Source organism: Electrona antarctica, assembly GCF_951216825.1.
Source record: "Electrona antarctica genome assembly, chromosome: 1".
Lineage (NCBI taxonomy): Eukaryota > Metazoa > Chordata > Actinopteri > Myctophiformes > Myctophidae > Electrona > Electrona antarctica.
In genome coordinates, this window is record NC_136806.1 from 34,229,231 (window position 1) to 34,247,897 (window position 18,667).

Genomic DNA, 18,667 nt, shown 5'->3' on the forward strand with positions numbered 1-18,667 from the left:
AACTGCTCCTTCAATGCAAGATGACAGCATCTTGCCAAGCACGTTTGTAGAAAATAAGGTAATTATCGTGTGATGGATTTCACCTGTGCCCTGGGCACTTAACCCCATTCATGTCTCAACATGGTGTTCACAGCAGCCCGTAGCTGCTGTGGCAGCGGGCTCAGAAAAAAAGCAAATGATGTGAAATCCGAAAGAATAATTGAGAAAAGTAGATGAGTTTATAGCTTAATGTCTACCAAAACATGTTTCATCTTGATAATGATTCCCTATCATCAGTGTTTATGGCCATGGGAGTGTTTAGGGCATGTGTTATCATTAATACAATGTTCAGCGCTGGTCATTAAATCATGCTGTGCAGATTTGGATCAAATTAAAGGGTGCCTGGTCAAACCTATGGTATATATGAGGGATAAAGATGAAGCTGCACAATGGAGGAGGGATTTGAAGTGCAATGTCGACATTCCACTGTGAACCAGACTGGATACCAATAGAAACGCAGTAGTCAATAATAATGAAAGGAAGGGAAAACAGAGATTACATATATATTCATATTTTATTTATATTTCATTTCTGGGAGGATATCTTGTACACCAAATATCCCATTGGCAGTTAAGCGCATTCAATGTGTTCAGAAGCCAGAAACAGTCACTTGGTTTTACAAACACAAATACAAAATAAAGATAAAACACAAAATAATGAACTGCATGTAAATAACATACAAAAAGAATCCCATGCCTACTCAGTAGGTAACTTCAACATTCCAGCTCTCAAAGTTGTGGATATTTACACTTCAGTTTTACAAAAATATAGTTTTATAATTTTTCTCCTTGTGTTTTTTCTTCTTTTTGCTTACATTCTAAATGAAATGAAGCGGTGGTGCCCTCATGTCTCGTCCCTTTTAACCGTCTGAGCATAAACGTACATTCTGTAACAAAAATATCCCCCTCCACCCCTTAAGGCGTGATGCGACCATGCATCCCCTCTTTGCGCGCAGCCCAAGTCGCAAATATCAGCAACGCTCCACAGAAAGGCACCAAAAACGAGATTGTTTGTCTGGTTTTGTTGTTTTTAAGTGAAGGTATTTTTTCACTCTCTCTCTTTTCTCTTTTTGTCCACATAACAGAGCAATATGTCACATGTGAGAAAGAGAGAAAGAGAGATAGTACCAGTGGATGATATTTACAAAATAACAGAAAGTAACATCACTCTTACTCATGCTTGAATACTTAAGTGCTTCTTTTTGTCTTTTCTTTTTTCTTCGCCAAACAATGTCAAAAACATATCACAGCATCATCACTACATAATAGAGAAAGTATTGAGAAAATATGGCCCTGCTCACTTCAAATAATACAATGCAAATTATGCAAATAGGTTTTCACATCAATGGTACCAAAGAATGATAAAAACAAAACATGGCACGTCTACAGTATACATATACGGTAGCTTATGTATATCATTGAATGTCTTTAGTAATGTTTGAGCGTCTGCAAAAGGGCAAAGCGTGCCTCGACATGGTGACACGGCGTCCTGCCAGCGTTCGTCCCATGAGCTTGTCTCTAGGTGTCTGTTCATCAAGAGGAGAGACCTGCCTCTCGCCTCATTTGAAGTGCTTTACGGAGACGAGGGGAAAGAAATCCCTTTTTGTCTTATCGTCTTTGCTCAGTCCTTGACATGTATAGGGGGTATTTCTCTTCTCTTTGTCCAGGTAAATCTCAAGGATTCACCCTGACAGAAAAAAGTGCTTTCTCGGATGGCGAGAGGGGGGGGTGGGGGGGTGGGGTTGACATTTTGATGCTGATTTCTCCCCCCTCGACGAACCATAAAGAAGGTGGACCGCAACGTTGTTTTCGTCTTAAAGTGTCATTCTTTTGGGCTTTTCTCTCTCTCTCCCTTTAGCAGATCTCGATTGTCCTCGGGGAGAGAGTGGTCTGCATGTCCGACAGCGGCGTGGGGACCGGGGAGCTGTAGATGTGGGACCCGATGGAGGAGGCGAGGAAGGAGGAGGTGACCTGGGACTGAAAGGTGTTGGACATGGACACCGACGGGTAGGTGGTGGCGATAGACGGAGAGGGGTAGGAGGTGTGGACGGGAGAGGAGTAGCAGGAGGTGACCGGGGAGGAGTAGGAGGAGACCGGGGAGGGGTAGGAGGAGGTGATCGGGGAGGGGTAGGAGGTGATGGGCGAGGGGTAGCTCGACGCAGGCGAGGCGGCCGAGACGGAGGCCGCGGCCGCCGTCACCGCGGCCCCTCCCTTCTCCGCCTTCTTGTCTTTCTGGCGGAGGTGAATCTTCGTGTGCCTCTTGCGCTCGTCGCTGCGGGCGAACTTGCGGCCGCAGATCTCGCAGGCGAAGGGCTTCTCACCGGTGTGCGTGCGGATGTGCGTCGTCAGGTGGTCGCTGCGGCTGAAGTTGCGCATGCAGATGCGACACTGGAAGGGCTTCTGGCCCGTGTGGATGCGGATGTGGCGCGTGAGCTCGTCTGAGCGCGAGAAGCGCCGGTCGCAGGTCTCCACGGGGCACGCGTACGGCCGTTCGTGCGGCGGCGTCTTGCTGGGCCGCGTGGGGTACTTGCGCATGCGACTGGGCTTGATCAGCTGCGACTGGTAGACGCTCTTCAGGTCCTGGGAGCCCGTCTGCGTGGCGAAGGCTTTGATGGTGGACAGCGGGGTGAGGGAGGGCTGGCCCGCCTGGTTCTGGAAGGGCTTCTGGTCCGGCGACACCAGGCTAATCTCGCCCTGCTGCTGGGGGAACAGGTAGTCCGGGATCATGGGCACGGGGAAGCTGGCACCGCAGGTCTTGCCGTTGGGGTAGGCAGGGGGAGGGTACTGGAGGGAGCCTCCGGCCGAGCTGGGGAACGCCTGGCCCGGGTCGGGGAAGATGTCGGGGTTGGAGCTGGAGTAGGTGGGGGCGGCCGAGTAGATGGGGTTGGGCTCGCTGTGGTGGATGGAGCAGCTGAGGCTGATGGAGTTCTGAGAGGAGGAGGTGGAGGAAGACGAGGTGGAGATGTGAGAGGAGGAGGAGGGGGCGTTGATGCCCACCAGGCCGCTGACCAGGCTGAAGAGGGGCTCTGCCCAGAGGCTGTTGCTGCAGTTGGAGGCCGGCTCCAGGGTGAAGCGCCCCGTGTACGAGATGGGGGGCAGCCTCTGGGTGGAGTATGTCTGCTCCGCCTGCATCGACTTCTCGCAGTTGAGGGAGATGTCGGGTAACGTGTCTGCACGGAGCAGAGAGAGAGAGGACATTAATCAACTTGTCGATATTCAGACACAGGGAGAGGGCAGTGTGTCACCCCCCCCACACACACACACCACATCAGCTGGTACCTCCAACATGCATGCACTCACACACATAACGCACCTGCATACACGCACCCGCACGCACACACTTGGATGCATGTTGCGCATGCAGGCGCACGCACACGCACATGCACACACACACACCAACCTCATAACTCTTATACTGGCTGAATATTTCAACCTATAAAAGAGCTGATGTGCAAGCTGATCAATCTGCATACATGCATCCCCCTCAACCATTTTTTTCATTCACTCACATTCTCTCACCTCCCTCTAGCACAGACACAAGAGTGCACGCACACACGCGCGCGCACACACACGCGCGCAGAAGCACACGCGTGCACACACACACACACACACACACACACACACACACACACACACACACACACACTTGAAGCCCATCACATAGCCAACAGCAATTGATTACCTAAACTGCAGTTCAGCTGGTTTTAGGAATGCAATTTGAATTGAGCTGTAGGAGTGTAGAGGTATGCAGTGACTGAGCACCATTTGAGTCCTCTGAGAGTCAATACATTAAATTAGTTTCTTACTCTATATTTATTTACATTTTCCCTGTTTTGTGTTTAATGTCAGCTCAAATTTGAGAATGTCTACTGCTACACACATTTGATTTGCCAGTAAACCCATAAGGGATAACAACATATCATCATTCCAATAATAATAATCATAATAATAATAATAATAATAAGGGTAATAATAATAATAAGGGTAATAATAATAAGGGTAAAAAATAATAAGGGTAATAATAATAAGTCTTGCAGAGTTGAACTCTTTGAGTTAAAATTTAGTTAATAATAAGCTGAACGCAAATAATGATCTAAGTTAAGCAACTATTTATTCATGCCACAAACTCCACTCCATTCCAAAGGTTCTGTGTTGATTTCTGCCCTGTAGTGTTATAATCTGTGCCATCATCAGCTGCAGCAGTCAGTGTCTTACCTCCTGTAAGATGGTCAGCAAACTGCTCTCCGGGCTCTCCCGAGCCGAAGCCTCCCGCACCCTCGGGCGCGGAGGCCGTGAGGAAGGGGGTGCCCCCCGAGCTGAGCATCATCATCTCCTCCAGCTTGGGGTAGTTATCCATGGGGGAGTGGGGGAAGCTCAGGGGGTCCGAGATCTGCAGGGCCGGGAGGATCATCTCGGTCTTGGTCGCAGCCATCCTCCTCCGGAGCTGAGGGACGTGGGGCTGCTGCGCTCTGCGTCCGGACGGCAGTGCGGTGCTGTGCTGTGCGGGGAAGGAAGCTGCAGGGCGCACTGGGCTGGTTGGTGGTGCTCGATGATCGCAGGTGGGAAGGAATCACTTTTTTTTTTAAGTCCAGCTCTCTGTGAGCGCTGTCACTGTCAGACGGATGCTTTTTTTCCCCGTCGAGCTCGCCGCTTCTCTCTCCGCGCCGTCTTCTCTTGTTTGTTTTCTCTCTTTTTGTTTGTTTCAGAGATGAGTAAAGATCCAATTGTCTTCTTCTTTTTTTCTGTTTTTGTCAGAAATCAGAAGTGTCCTTTTGTACTCATTCCCCTATGAATCGAGATCGGTCAATGAATTAATCTTGATATGCTCAAGAAAGACGTATTAAAACCATATCCAGTAATGACGTGTTCACCAGTCTTGGGGTGGAGTGTTGTTTTTAATTCACTTTTCTTTTTGTAGTTTTGTTGTGTGCAATGTCGGGGCAGATATCGCTGTGTTTGTCTATCTGTGTCTTGCTCTAACGATTGCTCTGTGCTGTGGGCTGTGAGGGCTGTCTTGGCTGTTCAGAGGTTTCCCCGTGTCTTTTATACCCTCCTGCCTCCTGACGTAGATGTCCATATTTGGATCGGAGGAAGCCCATATTTAGGCACTGCAGTGGAGGACACATGACGCCGGCCTGGGGGAAAGAAGCAGAGACAAGTTCATATTACGATCTCTCGCTGTGAATCGCGCGCACATAGCTGCACTTTCCTCTGTCCCGAACCAGCGTATATATGGGCAAAGTAGAATTATTCCCGTGCGATAGCGGCGCGTTTCTTGCATTCTCCCCCGTTTGCCTCGTAGACTCGAATCGGATTTCCCCATCTGTGCAGGCAGGCTGCGCGCTTGCCGGAAAACCTGGCTCCGCCGTGCCTTATAAGGTCGTGACTACATAAGGACCTATTCCGGTGGGTTTCCATTTCCCGTTGTCCTTATTTGGGACTTCCTGAGGTATAGCGCTGCCGATCGCTGCTTGGCAGTGAATGAGAGGCTGGAGCGCAAATCATGTCCAGCAGCGTCTCTCTCTCTCACACACACACACACACACACACACACACACACACAATAAAGTAATGTCAGCGGCAGTATATTCTGACTGCGACTCTGTTTTGAAGCGCAGCCTTCACACAGGACAGGCTACAGCTGAACTTTGTGCTGCACTATATTTAAAAGAAGAAGGAAAACAAAACAAGAAGCCAGCATTGTATTAGTAGGCTATAGCCTATAGTAGACGATCGAGTCACGAGACGATAGTTTTAGTTGGCTAGATTCGGTTGTATGGCTACACAGCCTACAACAACTATCGATCGTCCAAAAATGTAGCCTATGATGGTTGGACCAACCGATCTTATTTTCTTTGCAAATTCAGCATTCCACCTCTGTGTCTGTGTGCGCAATTTAGAATTTAATGGTCATTTTGCAGACGGTCTAATTTTGCAGACGGTCATGGTGGCGCTTGACAGAAAAAAATAGCTTGAAAATCAAAATATTTTCCGCAAGCGCGACAACACCAATAAGTCTAAAAAGCAGGCTATTCAACTTTGTTTTGTATAGTGCACTGCAAACAAATGTGGCAATAGGCTAGTCCTCCTTCTGGCAATGGCATGCATTCTTTATAGCCATGCATGCATGGGCCCTATTTGTATTCCTATAATCATGGTAATTGATTAGTCTGTATAGGCTATAGCTTATTTATGTTATTGTATAGCCTAAATATATGTAGTGGTTTGGGGATTTTCTTTTATTGTTTATGTTTGCTATTACAGAGCAAAAAGTATGTTGGCTACAACAGCAATAAACTCCTAAATTAACTTTCGCTCTTTAGCAGTGGGGGAATGCTCTCTCCACTCATTGATTAATGAGAACAGATTGGCCTGGATGCTGACGCGACGTGCGGGGCGATCCGTCTAATTGAGGGGTGTCCCCGGCTCAATATTCGGGGAATCTCTCTGCCACTCAGCGGCCTAATGGGCCGCATTAACAACTCTGCCAGGACGCCTGCGGGGTACCGATGGATGTCCCCCCGGCTGTTCCGGATTCGGTAGCCGCGCCGGCACTCCTCGCTGACGGGAAATCAATGTGTTTCCCCTCGCTGCTGACTGGATCTATATATGCGAGCAGGGCTCATTGGTAAACATTCTACGTGCTGGTTACAGTATAGCCTACGAGGGGACAGACGGAGACGCGCAAGACTCAAGGAGAGGGCTGCTTAATCACGCTAATCAAATACAAATTGATTTAAAGTGATTTGATTGCGTACCAGGAGGAGTTTCCATATCAAAAAAGGTGTTAAATTGATGTCTCAAGATGCCTGCCATGATCCGCAGGTGATGTGACCGATGCGATGTCATTATAGGCCTATGATCAAAGATTATATTGTGATCCATACATATCCATGGTTGGTTGCATGGTGTCAGTTAGCTAGCAGGCTTATGAGGTATAGGAACATGCATGAATGCACTCAGGATACAGAACTACAAGCCTACATGCATGCAAGATGCAAACATGCTATAGCAAAATGTTTAGATCAACAGCTGGCACAACACTGCATAGGTTTTAAGGTTTGGATTCTCTCCCAGCCATGCAGGCATTCCCTTTCAACCCCGTTTACCCCCATTAGAGTGATGAAGTCTGTCATTTATTATGGATGGTCTGACTCTGGAGCATTGCAGACTCCATGATGAAGCCCAAACAGGCAGAGAGAGAGAGAGAGAGAGAGAGAGAGAGAGAGTCCATGTTTCCTTATACTATAACCCAGGGAATATATGCATCTCTATACACCATGTGGCACGGCAGTGACTGCCAAGTGTATATTGATGGTGTTTTTCAATCAGTTTACTTACATTCTCTCCACTTTGCTTTCTTTACAGTTATTAGCCTATTAGTTTTACCAGTTGTATTAGGCCTTTTATAATCCTTTTTTAACACAATCATGCTGTTACTCTGGCATTATGACATTTCATAGCACATACACGTATATGAGCATGTGTCAAATGAAAATTGAACCATTCTTTATTCATTGAGAGCCGTTCAAAGAAGTTAGACTTTGAAAATACGGATGCAGACATTTGTGATGGGCGCCCTGCAGTGGTATCATCTATAAAGCAGTGGTTCCCAAACCTTTTCATGTCAAGGACCCCCAAATTGACACTAATTATCCCATTTAATTTCAAGGACCCCCAGTTTGACATGCATTTGTCTACGGACCTCCCATTTTATGGCATTTCTATCTCCCCAATCCCCAATTTATATTGTAAAATCAATATAAATTTTACTCTGAAAGTGTACAAATGGAACCAAATGGACAGGGTCCATTTGGTTACAGGCCCATAAGGGTGCATTTGGTTCCAAACTCATTTAGCTGGGGACCCCCTGGAACTCCCTCAACGACCCCTGGGGGTCCCCGGACCCCACTTTGGGAACCACTGGTATAAAGGACCACTCCAGGTTGTTCTTGTGAACATATAAAGGAATAGTTCACCTTTTTCTACCGATTACTCACCCCACGGGGACTTCATGGATATTGTTTTGTTTTTGTCGCATCTCCTTTGTGTCTCCATAGGGAGCTGGTCATCAAATTATTATTATCGATATTATAATCGATGGGGGGGGGGGGGGGTCAAAATGTACAGGTCTGAACTAACAATACTACTGTGATTCCCAAAATATATAGCAAACACATTTAAAAGTATAATGTCAGTCCTTACAGCAGTACTCGGTAAGTTGTATGTAGGCCTACGGTACTTACTTTCCTGACAGAGAAATCAACCGATAGGTCCAGGCGAGCCTGCTGGCTCGATTGCATTTGAGTGATGAGTATACTGGTGATTATCGGTTGATATAACATTCGAAGCGGGTGGACCAAAACGCCTAAACCAGGGGTGCCCACTGCCCAGAAGGTAGATCACCATCTACCAGTAGATTTATTTTTATTTTTTGCCAACTGCCACTTGAATTAAGGTGACTTGATTGATTGACATCAAAAAGAGACTGTCAACTCAAACACAAATTGCAATAGTTTGCTTTCAATAGTGTTGCACACAATCATCAATAGCATTACAAAGTCATATACAAATAACTACCAATTCCATTTTCCTCCCTCTATTTCCCATTCCGCTTGTCTTACATGTAATGCCAGTGCTGCTATTTTCAGCAATGGGATAATACTTTTGTGCGTGTGTATATCTTGTTGAGCTGTTCATTAGGCACCCCTGACCTAAACACTCAGCAAGAGCTGAATTGCTGCTTGGCCATTGGGCTTATGACCTTCAGGCAGTTATACATGTACACCAGTCACCAGGTGTCCTACCCAACACCAGGGTCTAAGTTTCTCAGTGGAAGACAGCAGGATGTATCACGATGCAACACTTTGTGAGCCTTTAGACTGGCTTTTTGCAATTCGTCCTACAGTGAAGTATAAATTACGGCTTAAATGGTTGAGTCACTCTGGATAAAAATCGTCTGCTAAATTGTAGCCTAACCCTATATTGTAACAAAAGCTGCACATTGTGAAATACCAGTCGTGATCTGCTATAGCATGTGACACAGACGAAATGTGTTTTGCACCGCATGTCACTGTCTGAGACGATCGCTCTCCATTAGGCTGGCTGAGACTGTATCATCCGCAAACCCAGTTAGACGCGGGTCCGTCCTGGCAGGGGGATTCACCCGGATTAGTTTGGGGAGACGGTCTGGATGTATAACGTGGCTGAGTCTGAGCAGCCGTGTGCCGCGAGGTGCCGTACGTGCATGGCGAGCCGAGCCAACGCCTTGTCTCCATCTATTGCTGCTGTCATGCATCAGTTACGGAGGTCGATAAATACACTGCGGTGAGGGGCGGGGGGGAGGCAAATAAATAAATAAAAAAGGAAGAAAGAAAGAAGAGCGCAGAGAATAGATGAGAGAACTCATCATCTGATGACAATGTAATAAAATCAGGTTAGGGAAAACTCCCCAGAAAAGTAATAAAGTAATAAAGATGATAAACAGTTCAACGGTAGCTGCTTGGGCCACATGCCTTCACTGTGATACATGAAGAGAGAGGAAGCTATATAGATGCTGTAAGGACAAGGGGCGTGTGTGTGTGTGTGTGTGTGTGTGTGTGTGTGTGTTGATGTGCGTTTCATGGTTTGCTCACCTTTGCTGCCCACATAGCCAAGCCAGAGGAGTCTGATGAGACTCCAGGCTGCAAGACAGGCTCTCTCATTACACACACACACACACACACACACACACACACACACACACACACACACACACACACACACACACACGCGCGCGCGCATGCATGCGCATGCATGCGCGTGCGCTCACACACGCACGCACGCACACATACACACACATGCACACGCACCACTCTGTGCACTGCGTCAGTTAATATTTAATTATGCCCCAATCTGCCAGAGAAAAAGAGAGGGAGGACAGAAAGAAAGGAGGAGGAGATGGAACATATAAATGGATTGGAGGAAGAGAGAGAGAGAGGGGGGGGGGGGGGGGGGGGGGGAGAATCCTCTCACCCACACACACACTGGTGCAAATATCAGGCTAGTGCTGGCATTTATCAGCAGCCAATGCCAGGCAGGCCGTCATGGAGACAGATGCTCCTCTGCCGCCCACCATGCCCCCCCCCCCCCCCCCCCCCCCCCCCCCGACCCCATTAAGCATGCAGGTGTACTCCGGTGGGGCGTGCCATGCTGGCCAGACCGATGTGGGGATTGGGGAGATTAGAAGGCGGGTGATGACAGTTACCACCAAAGCCTCGATGTTACATAATTTGGGAGGCGTGGAAACAGAAGAGCAGGAAGGGAGAGAGAGAGTGAAAGAGAGAGAGAGAGAGAGAGAGAGAGAGAGAGGGATGGGCGGGATAATAACAGAGAGGGAGGAGAGACAGAGAGAGGCTGATTATTTTAGAGTGAGCGGCAGAATAAAGCTATCACAGGTTGTTTTTTTTGTAATCTTGCCATGAGTAGGAGAAGGAGGAGGAGGTCTTAAGTTAATGTAACATGAAATGTGGCCTAGACGTGTCGTGGATCGTGTTGCGGCCCAGGGATTTTGGGGGGAGATGACAATTAAGAGAGAGAGACAGAGAGAGACAGAGAAAGAGAGAGAGAGAGAGAGAGAGACACAGAGAGACACAGAGAGACAGAGAGAGACAGAGAGAGAGACAGAGCGACAGATCCACGCTCCATAGCCCGTAGTGACAGAACGATGGAGGCGGTGGAGTGACTTGATAAATGTCATTTTTCCCCCAGCTTTGTTTTTAACCTCTTTAAACCCCATATTGGTTTAGCGGAAAACCAAAACGCTTGCCCCCCAAAACAGAGTTGCCCCGGGCACTAATCCGGCGACCTCGGAGCCTAAACCTAACCTTATTCCTAACCTTATAAGCTCAGAGAGAAACGGTGCCAAAACCGCCTATTCCTATACTTAACCTCAGTAAAACTATGCCTAACCCTGAACTTGTTTCTAATCTTATCCTCAGTAAAGCAAATACAAGAAAACAAGAACTGCCCAAGTGTGCGGTCGGCAGAAAGAAAACGGGCGGCGAGCTTGTTTTGGGGTGAGCTTTCCCGTTACCGTTGACTGGAGTCCCTCAGACTATAGGCCTATTGTTACCGTTGACTGGAGTCCCTCAGACTATAGGCCTATTGTTACCGTTGACTGGAGTCCCTCAGACTATAGGCCTATTTGACTGGAGTCCCTCAGACTATAGGCCTATTGTTACCGTTGACTGGAGTCCCTCAGACTATAGGCCTATTTGACTGGAGTCCCTCAGACTATAGGCCTATTTGACTGGAGTCCCTCAGACTATAGGCCTATTTACCATTGACTGGAGTCCCTCAGACTATAGGCCTATTTTCTGCAGTTGTGGAAAAAGTACTCTTTTGTAATAGTACCTATACTCTTGCTAAAAGTCCGGAATTCAAACATTACTTGAGTAAAAGTACAAAAGTAATGTAGGCTAATCAAATTGTACTTAAAATACCAAAAGTAAAAGTACCCATTGTGGAGACACAATGGGTGTACAGATGTACAGTATAACAATCTTTTGAAAATAGCACATCTACAAGCTGAGAATGCTTGTATAGCCAATAGCCAATGAGAATTGGCTATTTTGGCTATTTTCAAATGGCCGGAATATAGGGCTGAAGTAGTTAATGTATGTTTTGAAATAATACAAATCTACAAAGTAACACTAGTAACATAAAGTCAAATGATTGGAAATTGGAAATACTCAAGTAAACTTGAGAACAGCACTTAAGTAAATTAGTTACTTTCCACCACTGATGTTCTGTTTTCAAGTTATTTTGCTGATCGACAAGCTCGTCGGCCTGCTATTTTCAGCGAAAAAGCCTTTCCCCCACGATACGGACGCTGGGGTTGAAGGGGTTAAAGCTGTTGTAGCACACACAGAGTGAGACGTGTCTGGGAGAGGATGAGCAGTGAGTGCTAGAAATGTGTCACAAGCACTGAAGAAGCAGCAGGGTACAGGTGTCACCTATACAGTATGTCACCTAAGGTGTCTCCTCCCTGTGTTTCATTGTTACTATAATGTTGCTCCTGTGTTGAGCTGGAAGAAGTACTCAGATGTTTTGCTTGAGTAAAAGTAGCACAATGCACACTATAGTAAAAGTACCAGTAAGGCCTCACTCAGACCTTTAAAACATTGATGCATGCTTGTTGTATGAATGTTGTGAGTGTCATGGCCGCCCCAATGCATTTCCAATGGAAGTCACATGGTTTGTAGTCCACATTTTGGACTACAAGCTGGTGTATGGCTTTCGGCTGTGTTTCGACTGCGTTCAAACCATGTGTGACTCCCATTGGAAATGCATTGGGGCAAGCTGTGTCACACCCTTTGTATACAACAAGCATACAGCAATCTGTTGCGACCGTGTGAGTGAGGCCTAAGACGCCTGGGTAAAAGTAATATTCCAAGTGTACTTCAGTAGAAAAGGTATTTGCATCAAGATAATATAAACGTGCTCATCCAGTGCTTATCCAGAATGGCTCATTTCGCAACCATCTTATTGGATTGTACAGTGTTGCAGTTGAAGGTGGGGTTGATGTGAGTTACTTTGTGTTCCTTAGCCTATAATAATGCATCATAATGTATTAGTCCATGTAAATCTAAACTGGCAAAGTGTCTATTATCTAAAGCTGTCAAATAATTGTAGTGTAGTAATCAGATAATGTAAAAAGTACCTCAATACGCACAGAGCCAATGTAGTGAGTAACTTTCTGATGATTAATGGGGGCGGCGGTGACTCAGGGGTAGAGTGGCCGGATGGTAACCGCAAGGTTGCCAGTTCGAACCCGGGCTCCCCCAGAGTTAGTGTCGAAGTGTCCTTGAGAAAGACTCTGAACCCCTAATTGCTCCCGATGTGCAGGTTGTTGCCTTGCATTGTTTCCGCCGCCATCGCTGTGTGAATGTGTGTGTGTGAATGGGTGAATGTAATGCACATCTATGTAAAGCCCCTTGGATAAAGGCGCTATATAAATGCACCATTTACCATTTAATGACTGCATTCTGTCTGTTAACACTTTAATCTCGGCACACTAGTCATCATCTTCACACATGCTGGCTATATAAAGCTGGACCATATCCAAAAATCCATCAAAACATGCTCATAGGTTAATCAAATAATTGAGAAGCAGGGGTTTTCTTATAAAGAATTGACACAAACGATTCTTATAGATTTTTTTATAATTGACTAAAATCAATTAGTCTGATTAACCAAAGCCCTGTATAGTATAGCCTACTTCATTGTACAATGGTGGCCTGCAAAAATAGTGAGAAATCTGTACAACCGGTCGCAGTCCTCGATATAGAGGCAAAAGTGTGAAATGATTGAGTCATACAGCCCTGCCCTAGTAGCGCTATAGTAGCTCACGTTTCATATTGTCACAAAGCCACTACAATACAATTCTGGGCAATTGGAGAGCATCACCTGTTCCAGCTCTGTCATGCCTTTAAGTGGCCAGGCATTCTTGTGCTCCGCTCAGAAGAAGCATAGGAATGCTGCTGTGGAATGCTGGGCTTTGTGTTACTGTAGCGTGGCATAATTCTGCCGCCGATAAGATCAGAAGTTTTCTTTTTTATTACTGTGGAACCTGACCTAGAAAAGCCTTGATCCCTAATGACACATAATCATCCAGCGCATGCAGGCTGAATAGCAAATCTGCCTGTGTTTACACTGACGCTGTCTGCAGGCATCCCTGCAGTGCTGTGAAGTAACTAAATACGTTTACTCGAGTAACTAACCCTAACCCTGTAAAATGTGAGGTTACTCTTACTTTCCGTGAGTACCGGTATATCCATTCTTGATACTTTTAGGACAGTGGTTTTCAACCCTTTTCATATCAAGGTCCATTATTTATTCAGCATTTGAGCTGTGGACCACCATGTGATGACATTTAGACTCTTAAACCCAAGACAATATTTTGTTGTCGTTAGATAAGATTTTGTCCACAATTCAATACCGTATTGATGTGATCAATACATACAGAAACTAGATAAAGTGCCCCTCAGGGCACAGGTCTCCACCAGGGCAGGTCAGGTTGTGGCCTCCTGGTGGCGCTATAATATGCCAATGTGAAAAGGGTGGCATTTCTTCTTACGCCTTATGGCAATTGGATGATTTGAGGCATTTTGTTTCAAAAATGTGTTTTGCAAAAGTCCACCTGTTGGTGGCGCTATAACAGGCCAATGTGAAAAGGGTGGGATATATTCCTCAGCCTAGTAGGAAAGTCTGTGAAAGATTTCACGTAAATTGCATGCTGCGTTCATGATTTGAGGCTTTTTGTTCAAAACGGGCCAATCCTGCAAACTTTGAAAGCCAATCTGTCTTGAACACATGACTATAGAGAGAGTGTGTAACGAATTGCGTGATTTTTGGACAGAATCTGGAGGATTCAGAATATGAAAGAATGTGTTTTTCAAATGTCGGCCTACTGGTGGCGCTACAACAGGCCGTTGTGGAAAATTTGGGGCAGAGGTTCATTGTTGGCATCCAGGGAGTGTGTGTGCAAAATTTGGCACAGACCGGGTTAACGGTGCCGGAGACTAGCTGGTAACAGACGGACGGACACAAGCACACACACACACACACACACACACACACACACACACACACACACACACACACACACACACACACACACACACACACACGTCACACGTCACACGTCACACACACACACACACACACACACACACACACACACACACACACACACACACACACACACACACACACCACACGGACGGAGTGCAAAACATACTCTCTCCCCAGCCTTCGGCCTGGTGGAGACAATGACAATACTTCTACATTCTGTGTAGACCTATTGCAAATTAAGGAATGCAGATGTTTAACAATAACTTAACTCTTGAGAGTGTATAACAATAACTTTAACTCTCACGAGGGTCCATTTGGTTACCAACTCTTCATCATTTAGCTGGGGACCACCTGGAAGGCTGGTCCCCTCTAGAAGGCTCTAGAATGCGGCCATATGCCCAGTCATATATTATCTAATAAAATATATTAATACAGTAATATAAAATAATCGGTCACAATACAAAATAGTGCTTTATTCATCACAATAAGTCACAGATTGTAGCTTTAAGAGAAGCAGAGACACAAGCCCATTCCATCCCCTGTGTCCTGGGAGATGGGCGATGACTCACTGAGCCCCCAGCCTGTTTGTTTGATGTGTGTGACAAAGGATCTGACCTCTGACCTTTCAGTTGCTGGTGAGTCACCGGCAGCGATGATGAGGGACGGGGGAACCCCTGACCGAGTGGCCTCTGTGATGCCATGCAGAAACAGCTCATATTTACAGGTTGTCACAAACACTGTTTCACTTGTTCCTTTACCACAGGGGATGGCAGGACCCTGCTAGGTAATAAGAGCTGATGTCAGTCCGCTCTGTCTCTGTTGTTGTTGTTATTATTATTATGATTATTATTGCGACCGCAAGTCGCAGTTACTATGCAATTATGCATTTCCCATCAGTCAGTCAGTCAGTCAGTCAGTCAGTCAGTCAGTCAGTCAGTCAGTCAGTCAGTCAGTCAGTCAGTCAGTCAGTCACGCCCCATATATGGTCATGCCTTGTGACATCACGTGATGTCATCAATATTAAGCCCCTCTGAAATTCCATGTATGTTGATCCTCCCCCATCCATCCTTCCTCTTTGATGTCTCTCTTTTGACTGATACCTGTCCATTTAAACTCTAGACGGGCCTGCCACAAAGTTGCAGCGCACAGCAGAGTTCTCAACAGGCCCGGAAATTAAGGCCCGGCCCTACCTGGGCCCTCATCAAACCCTGTACACTCAAGACACTGCCCCCCGCTGCCACCCTTAGATATATGGAACTGACCTTCATATATGGAACTGACCTGCAGACATTCCACATGTTGATCTGACATCAAACCCTGTACACTCAAGACACGCTCCATATATGGCCAGTACATAATTCATTCCATATGTTGATATGACCCCCATGCCAAAGCAGCAGTGCTCACCGGCAGTATCACCCATCTCTCTCCCCCGTGGAAGACACGCAGGAAAGGTCGTCGGGATCGGGACTCGAACCCGCAACACACTGTCAGGCTGGATTACCAGCCTAGGTGCCTGGACCGCTCGGCCGGCCCAGGCCATATCATAAGTGTAAAATTGTTTTTTATTTATCATGAACGCAGCGTGCAATCTTTCACAGACGTTCCTACTAGGCTGAGGAATATATCCCACCCTTTTCACATTGGCCTGTTATAGCGCCACCAACAGGTGGATCTTTGCAAAACACATTTTTGGAACAAAATACCTCAAATCATCCAATTGTCCTCAAAGGCGTAAGAAGAAATGACAACCTTTGGTTGCTATTATAGCGCCACCAGGAGGCCACAACCTGACCTGCCCTGGTGGAGACCTGTGCCCCGAGGGGCACTTTTTTAGTTTGTTGATGAAATTGTCAATATATTTAGTCTTGGTTTTAGTCATCATAGCTTAGTCTCCATTTAGTTTTCGTCAGTGACAAAACAGTTGACGAACATGTTTCGTCATAGTATTAGTTGACAAAATAATCCCTGCATTGATGTTGAGCTGTTCTTAGTGCAATACAGCCAGAGGTTATATACCGTGCCGATGTTCCTCTCAGCCTTTCTCTTTCCACTTTGTCTAGTAAACCCAGCATGTTGCATGTTTAACATTTCACCAGCCTCATTGTCCATCAATCCACCGCGGCAGAGAGAGAGGTGAGCAGCCGAGTGCCCGGGGTCAAGGCTCTTCATCAATTCGAGTCCGCCCAGCAGACCGCGTCAAAGCCGTCACTCTGTCTGTCGTTACGCCTTACTGCTCGGGGACAACGCTCCTCATTGGCTGACATAGGGCGAGCCGACTATAGAACCATCTTCAATTCACGGCACACCGACGACCTCGTACAGGGAGGACGCAAGGGAGGGTGGGAAGAAGAGAGGAAGAGAGACATTGAGAGAGAGAGAGAGAGAGAGAGAGAGAGAGAAAGAGAGAGAGAGAGAGAGAGAGAGAGAGATGTGGCTTCACAGGGCAGACTAAGCAACTGGTTTGTTGTTTTTAGTAAACTGGTCTGGGTGTGACTCATGTGTGTACTCGGAGCAGACAGAAAACTTCCAGACTCCCAGACCTGTTTTCATTCTATGGTCTTCAGATTTTATTTTATTTTTTAGCTTTGATTTGTGTCCACAGCCACATGGCCTGCAGCCAGTCCACATGTGTTTGTGTGGAGGAGAGGTTTTATGTAGCGTGGGTTTATTTTTGTGTCAGTCAGTCATGCCATCACTCTTGTTCAGCGTTTAGCCCTTGAAGCAAACTGGGAGAAAATATATATAGAAAGGAGGGGATACACAATAATATCTGAGCTGCTGCAATGTTCTGTAAATTCACCCGCAAGTCAATCCTATATCCAACGCTCTATTGCAAAGAATGACCTACTGTCTAGTAGTGTTTATGAAAGTCAATATTATACAAAAAGGCAGGTGTATTCAATATATACACGCACGCACGCACGCACGCACGCACGCACGCACGCACGCACACACACACACCGTGTTTCCACTATAGAGTTTGCGATTTGAATTCCCTAAGACGTTGGTCCACTGGTCCAGTGGCCAAAGCTGTTCTCAATAACGTGAAATGACAACCTGCTCAGGTGAGAGTTATTTGTTTTGCACGGTACAATCTGCAGTCAGAGGATAGAGGGATGTGTAGTGTCGGATGGAGAGAGAGAGAGAGAGAGAGAGAGAGAGAGAGAGAGAGAGAGAGATTTAAAAAATACCTTTATTAAATTACTACCAGCACCAAATCACAACATTACACACACCTCATTAAAACGTAAAATTATACGAGACGTTCCCCATGCTCCCCCACCATACACAAAACCCTTCCACAGCCCATGTTGTGTCAAAATCCTCTAAATTGTCCACTGTTCTATAGTATAGTACTAGGCATGTTCAACCCTAAGGTGGGCTGCCACCAGTCCTTGCATCAGAGAGAGAGAGAGAGAGTAAAAAGAAAGTTGACTGTCTCTTGGTTGCTGACAGGTGGAGCCTCAAGGCAGCATATGATGGGTGGACTCATCATATGCTGACCCCCCCTCACCCCCCCCCCCCCCCCCTCACCCCCCCCCCCCCCCCTCCCCCTTAACCCCCCCCCGCCCGCCACCAGTAGGAGGGAGTCGATTTGGGATAGCCTATAGGGCAGAGCTCGGAGACATGTTCAGAAAGCCCCGCGACGCAACCACTACGATCATACAATAATCATTGGGTTTCCAAACGCATGGCTGCACGTCGTCAACACTCATGATGGGTTGCTGAGGCATACATGCGCGCGCACCCACGCACGCACGCGCGCGCGCACGCACGCACGCACACACGCACGCACACACACACGACTGCAACACAACATGAAGTGCACACCACCGAGAGAGAGAGAGAGAGAGAGAGAGAGAGAGAGAGAGAAATAGAGAGTAAAATACCCAAGAAAAAAAAAAGCTAAACAACAAGCAAAGAATGAGAAGAATGAATAAATAACTAATAGAACTGTCAGAAGTGGTTGCTTTATGGGACGGTGGGTCGTTCGGTGGCGAGCGGGCCCT

General features: G+C 46.6%; 1 protein-coding gene across 1 annotated transcript; it reads right to left on the reverse strand.

Moving 5' to 3' along the window:
- Window positions 1-534: 534 nt before the first annotated feature.
- egr1 (early growth response 1) lies at window positions 535-5,038 on the reverse strand. The gene is made up of 2 exons (XM_079511390.1): window positions 4,254-5,038; window positions 535-3,208 (listed from the first exon to the last, which is right to left on the reverse strand). The coding sequence occupies exons 1-2, from the start codon at window positions 4,468-4,470 to the stop codon at window positions 1,893-1,895; spliced, it is 1,533 nt and encodes a 510-aa protein (XP_079367516.1). The 5' UTR covers window positions 4,471-5,038; the 3' UTR covers window positions 535-1,892.
- Window positions 5,039-18,667: the final 13,629 nt, after the last annotated feature.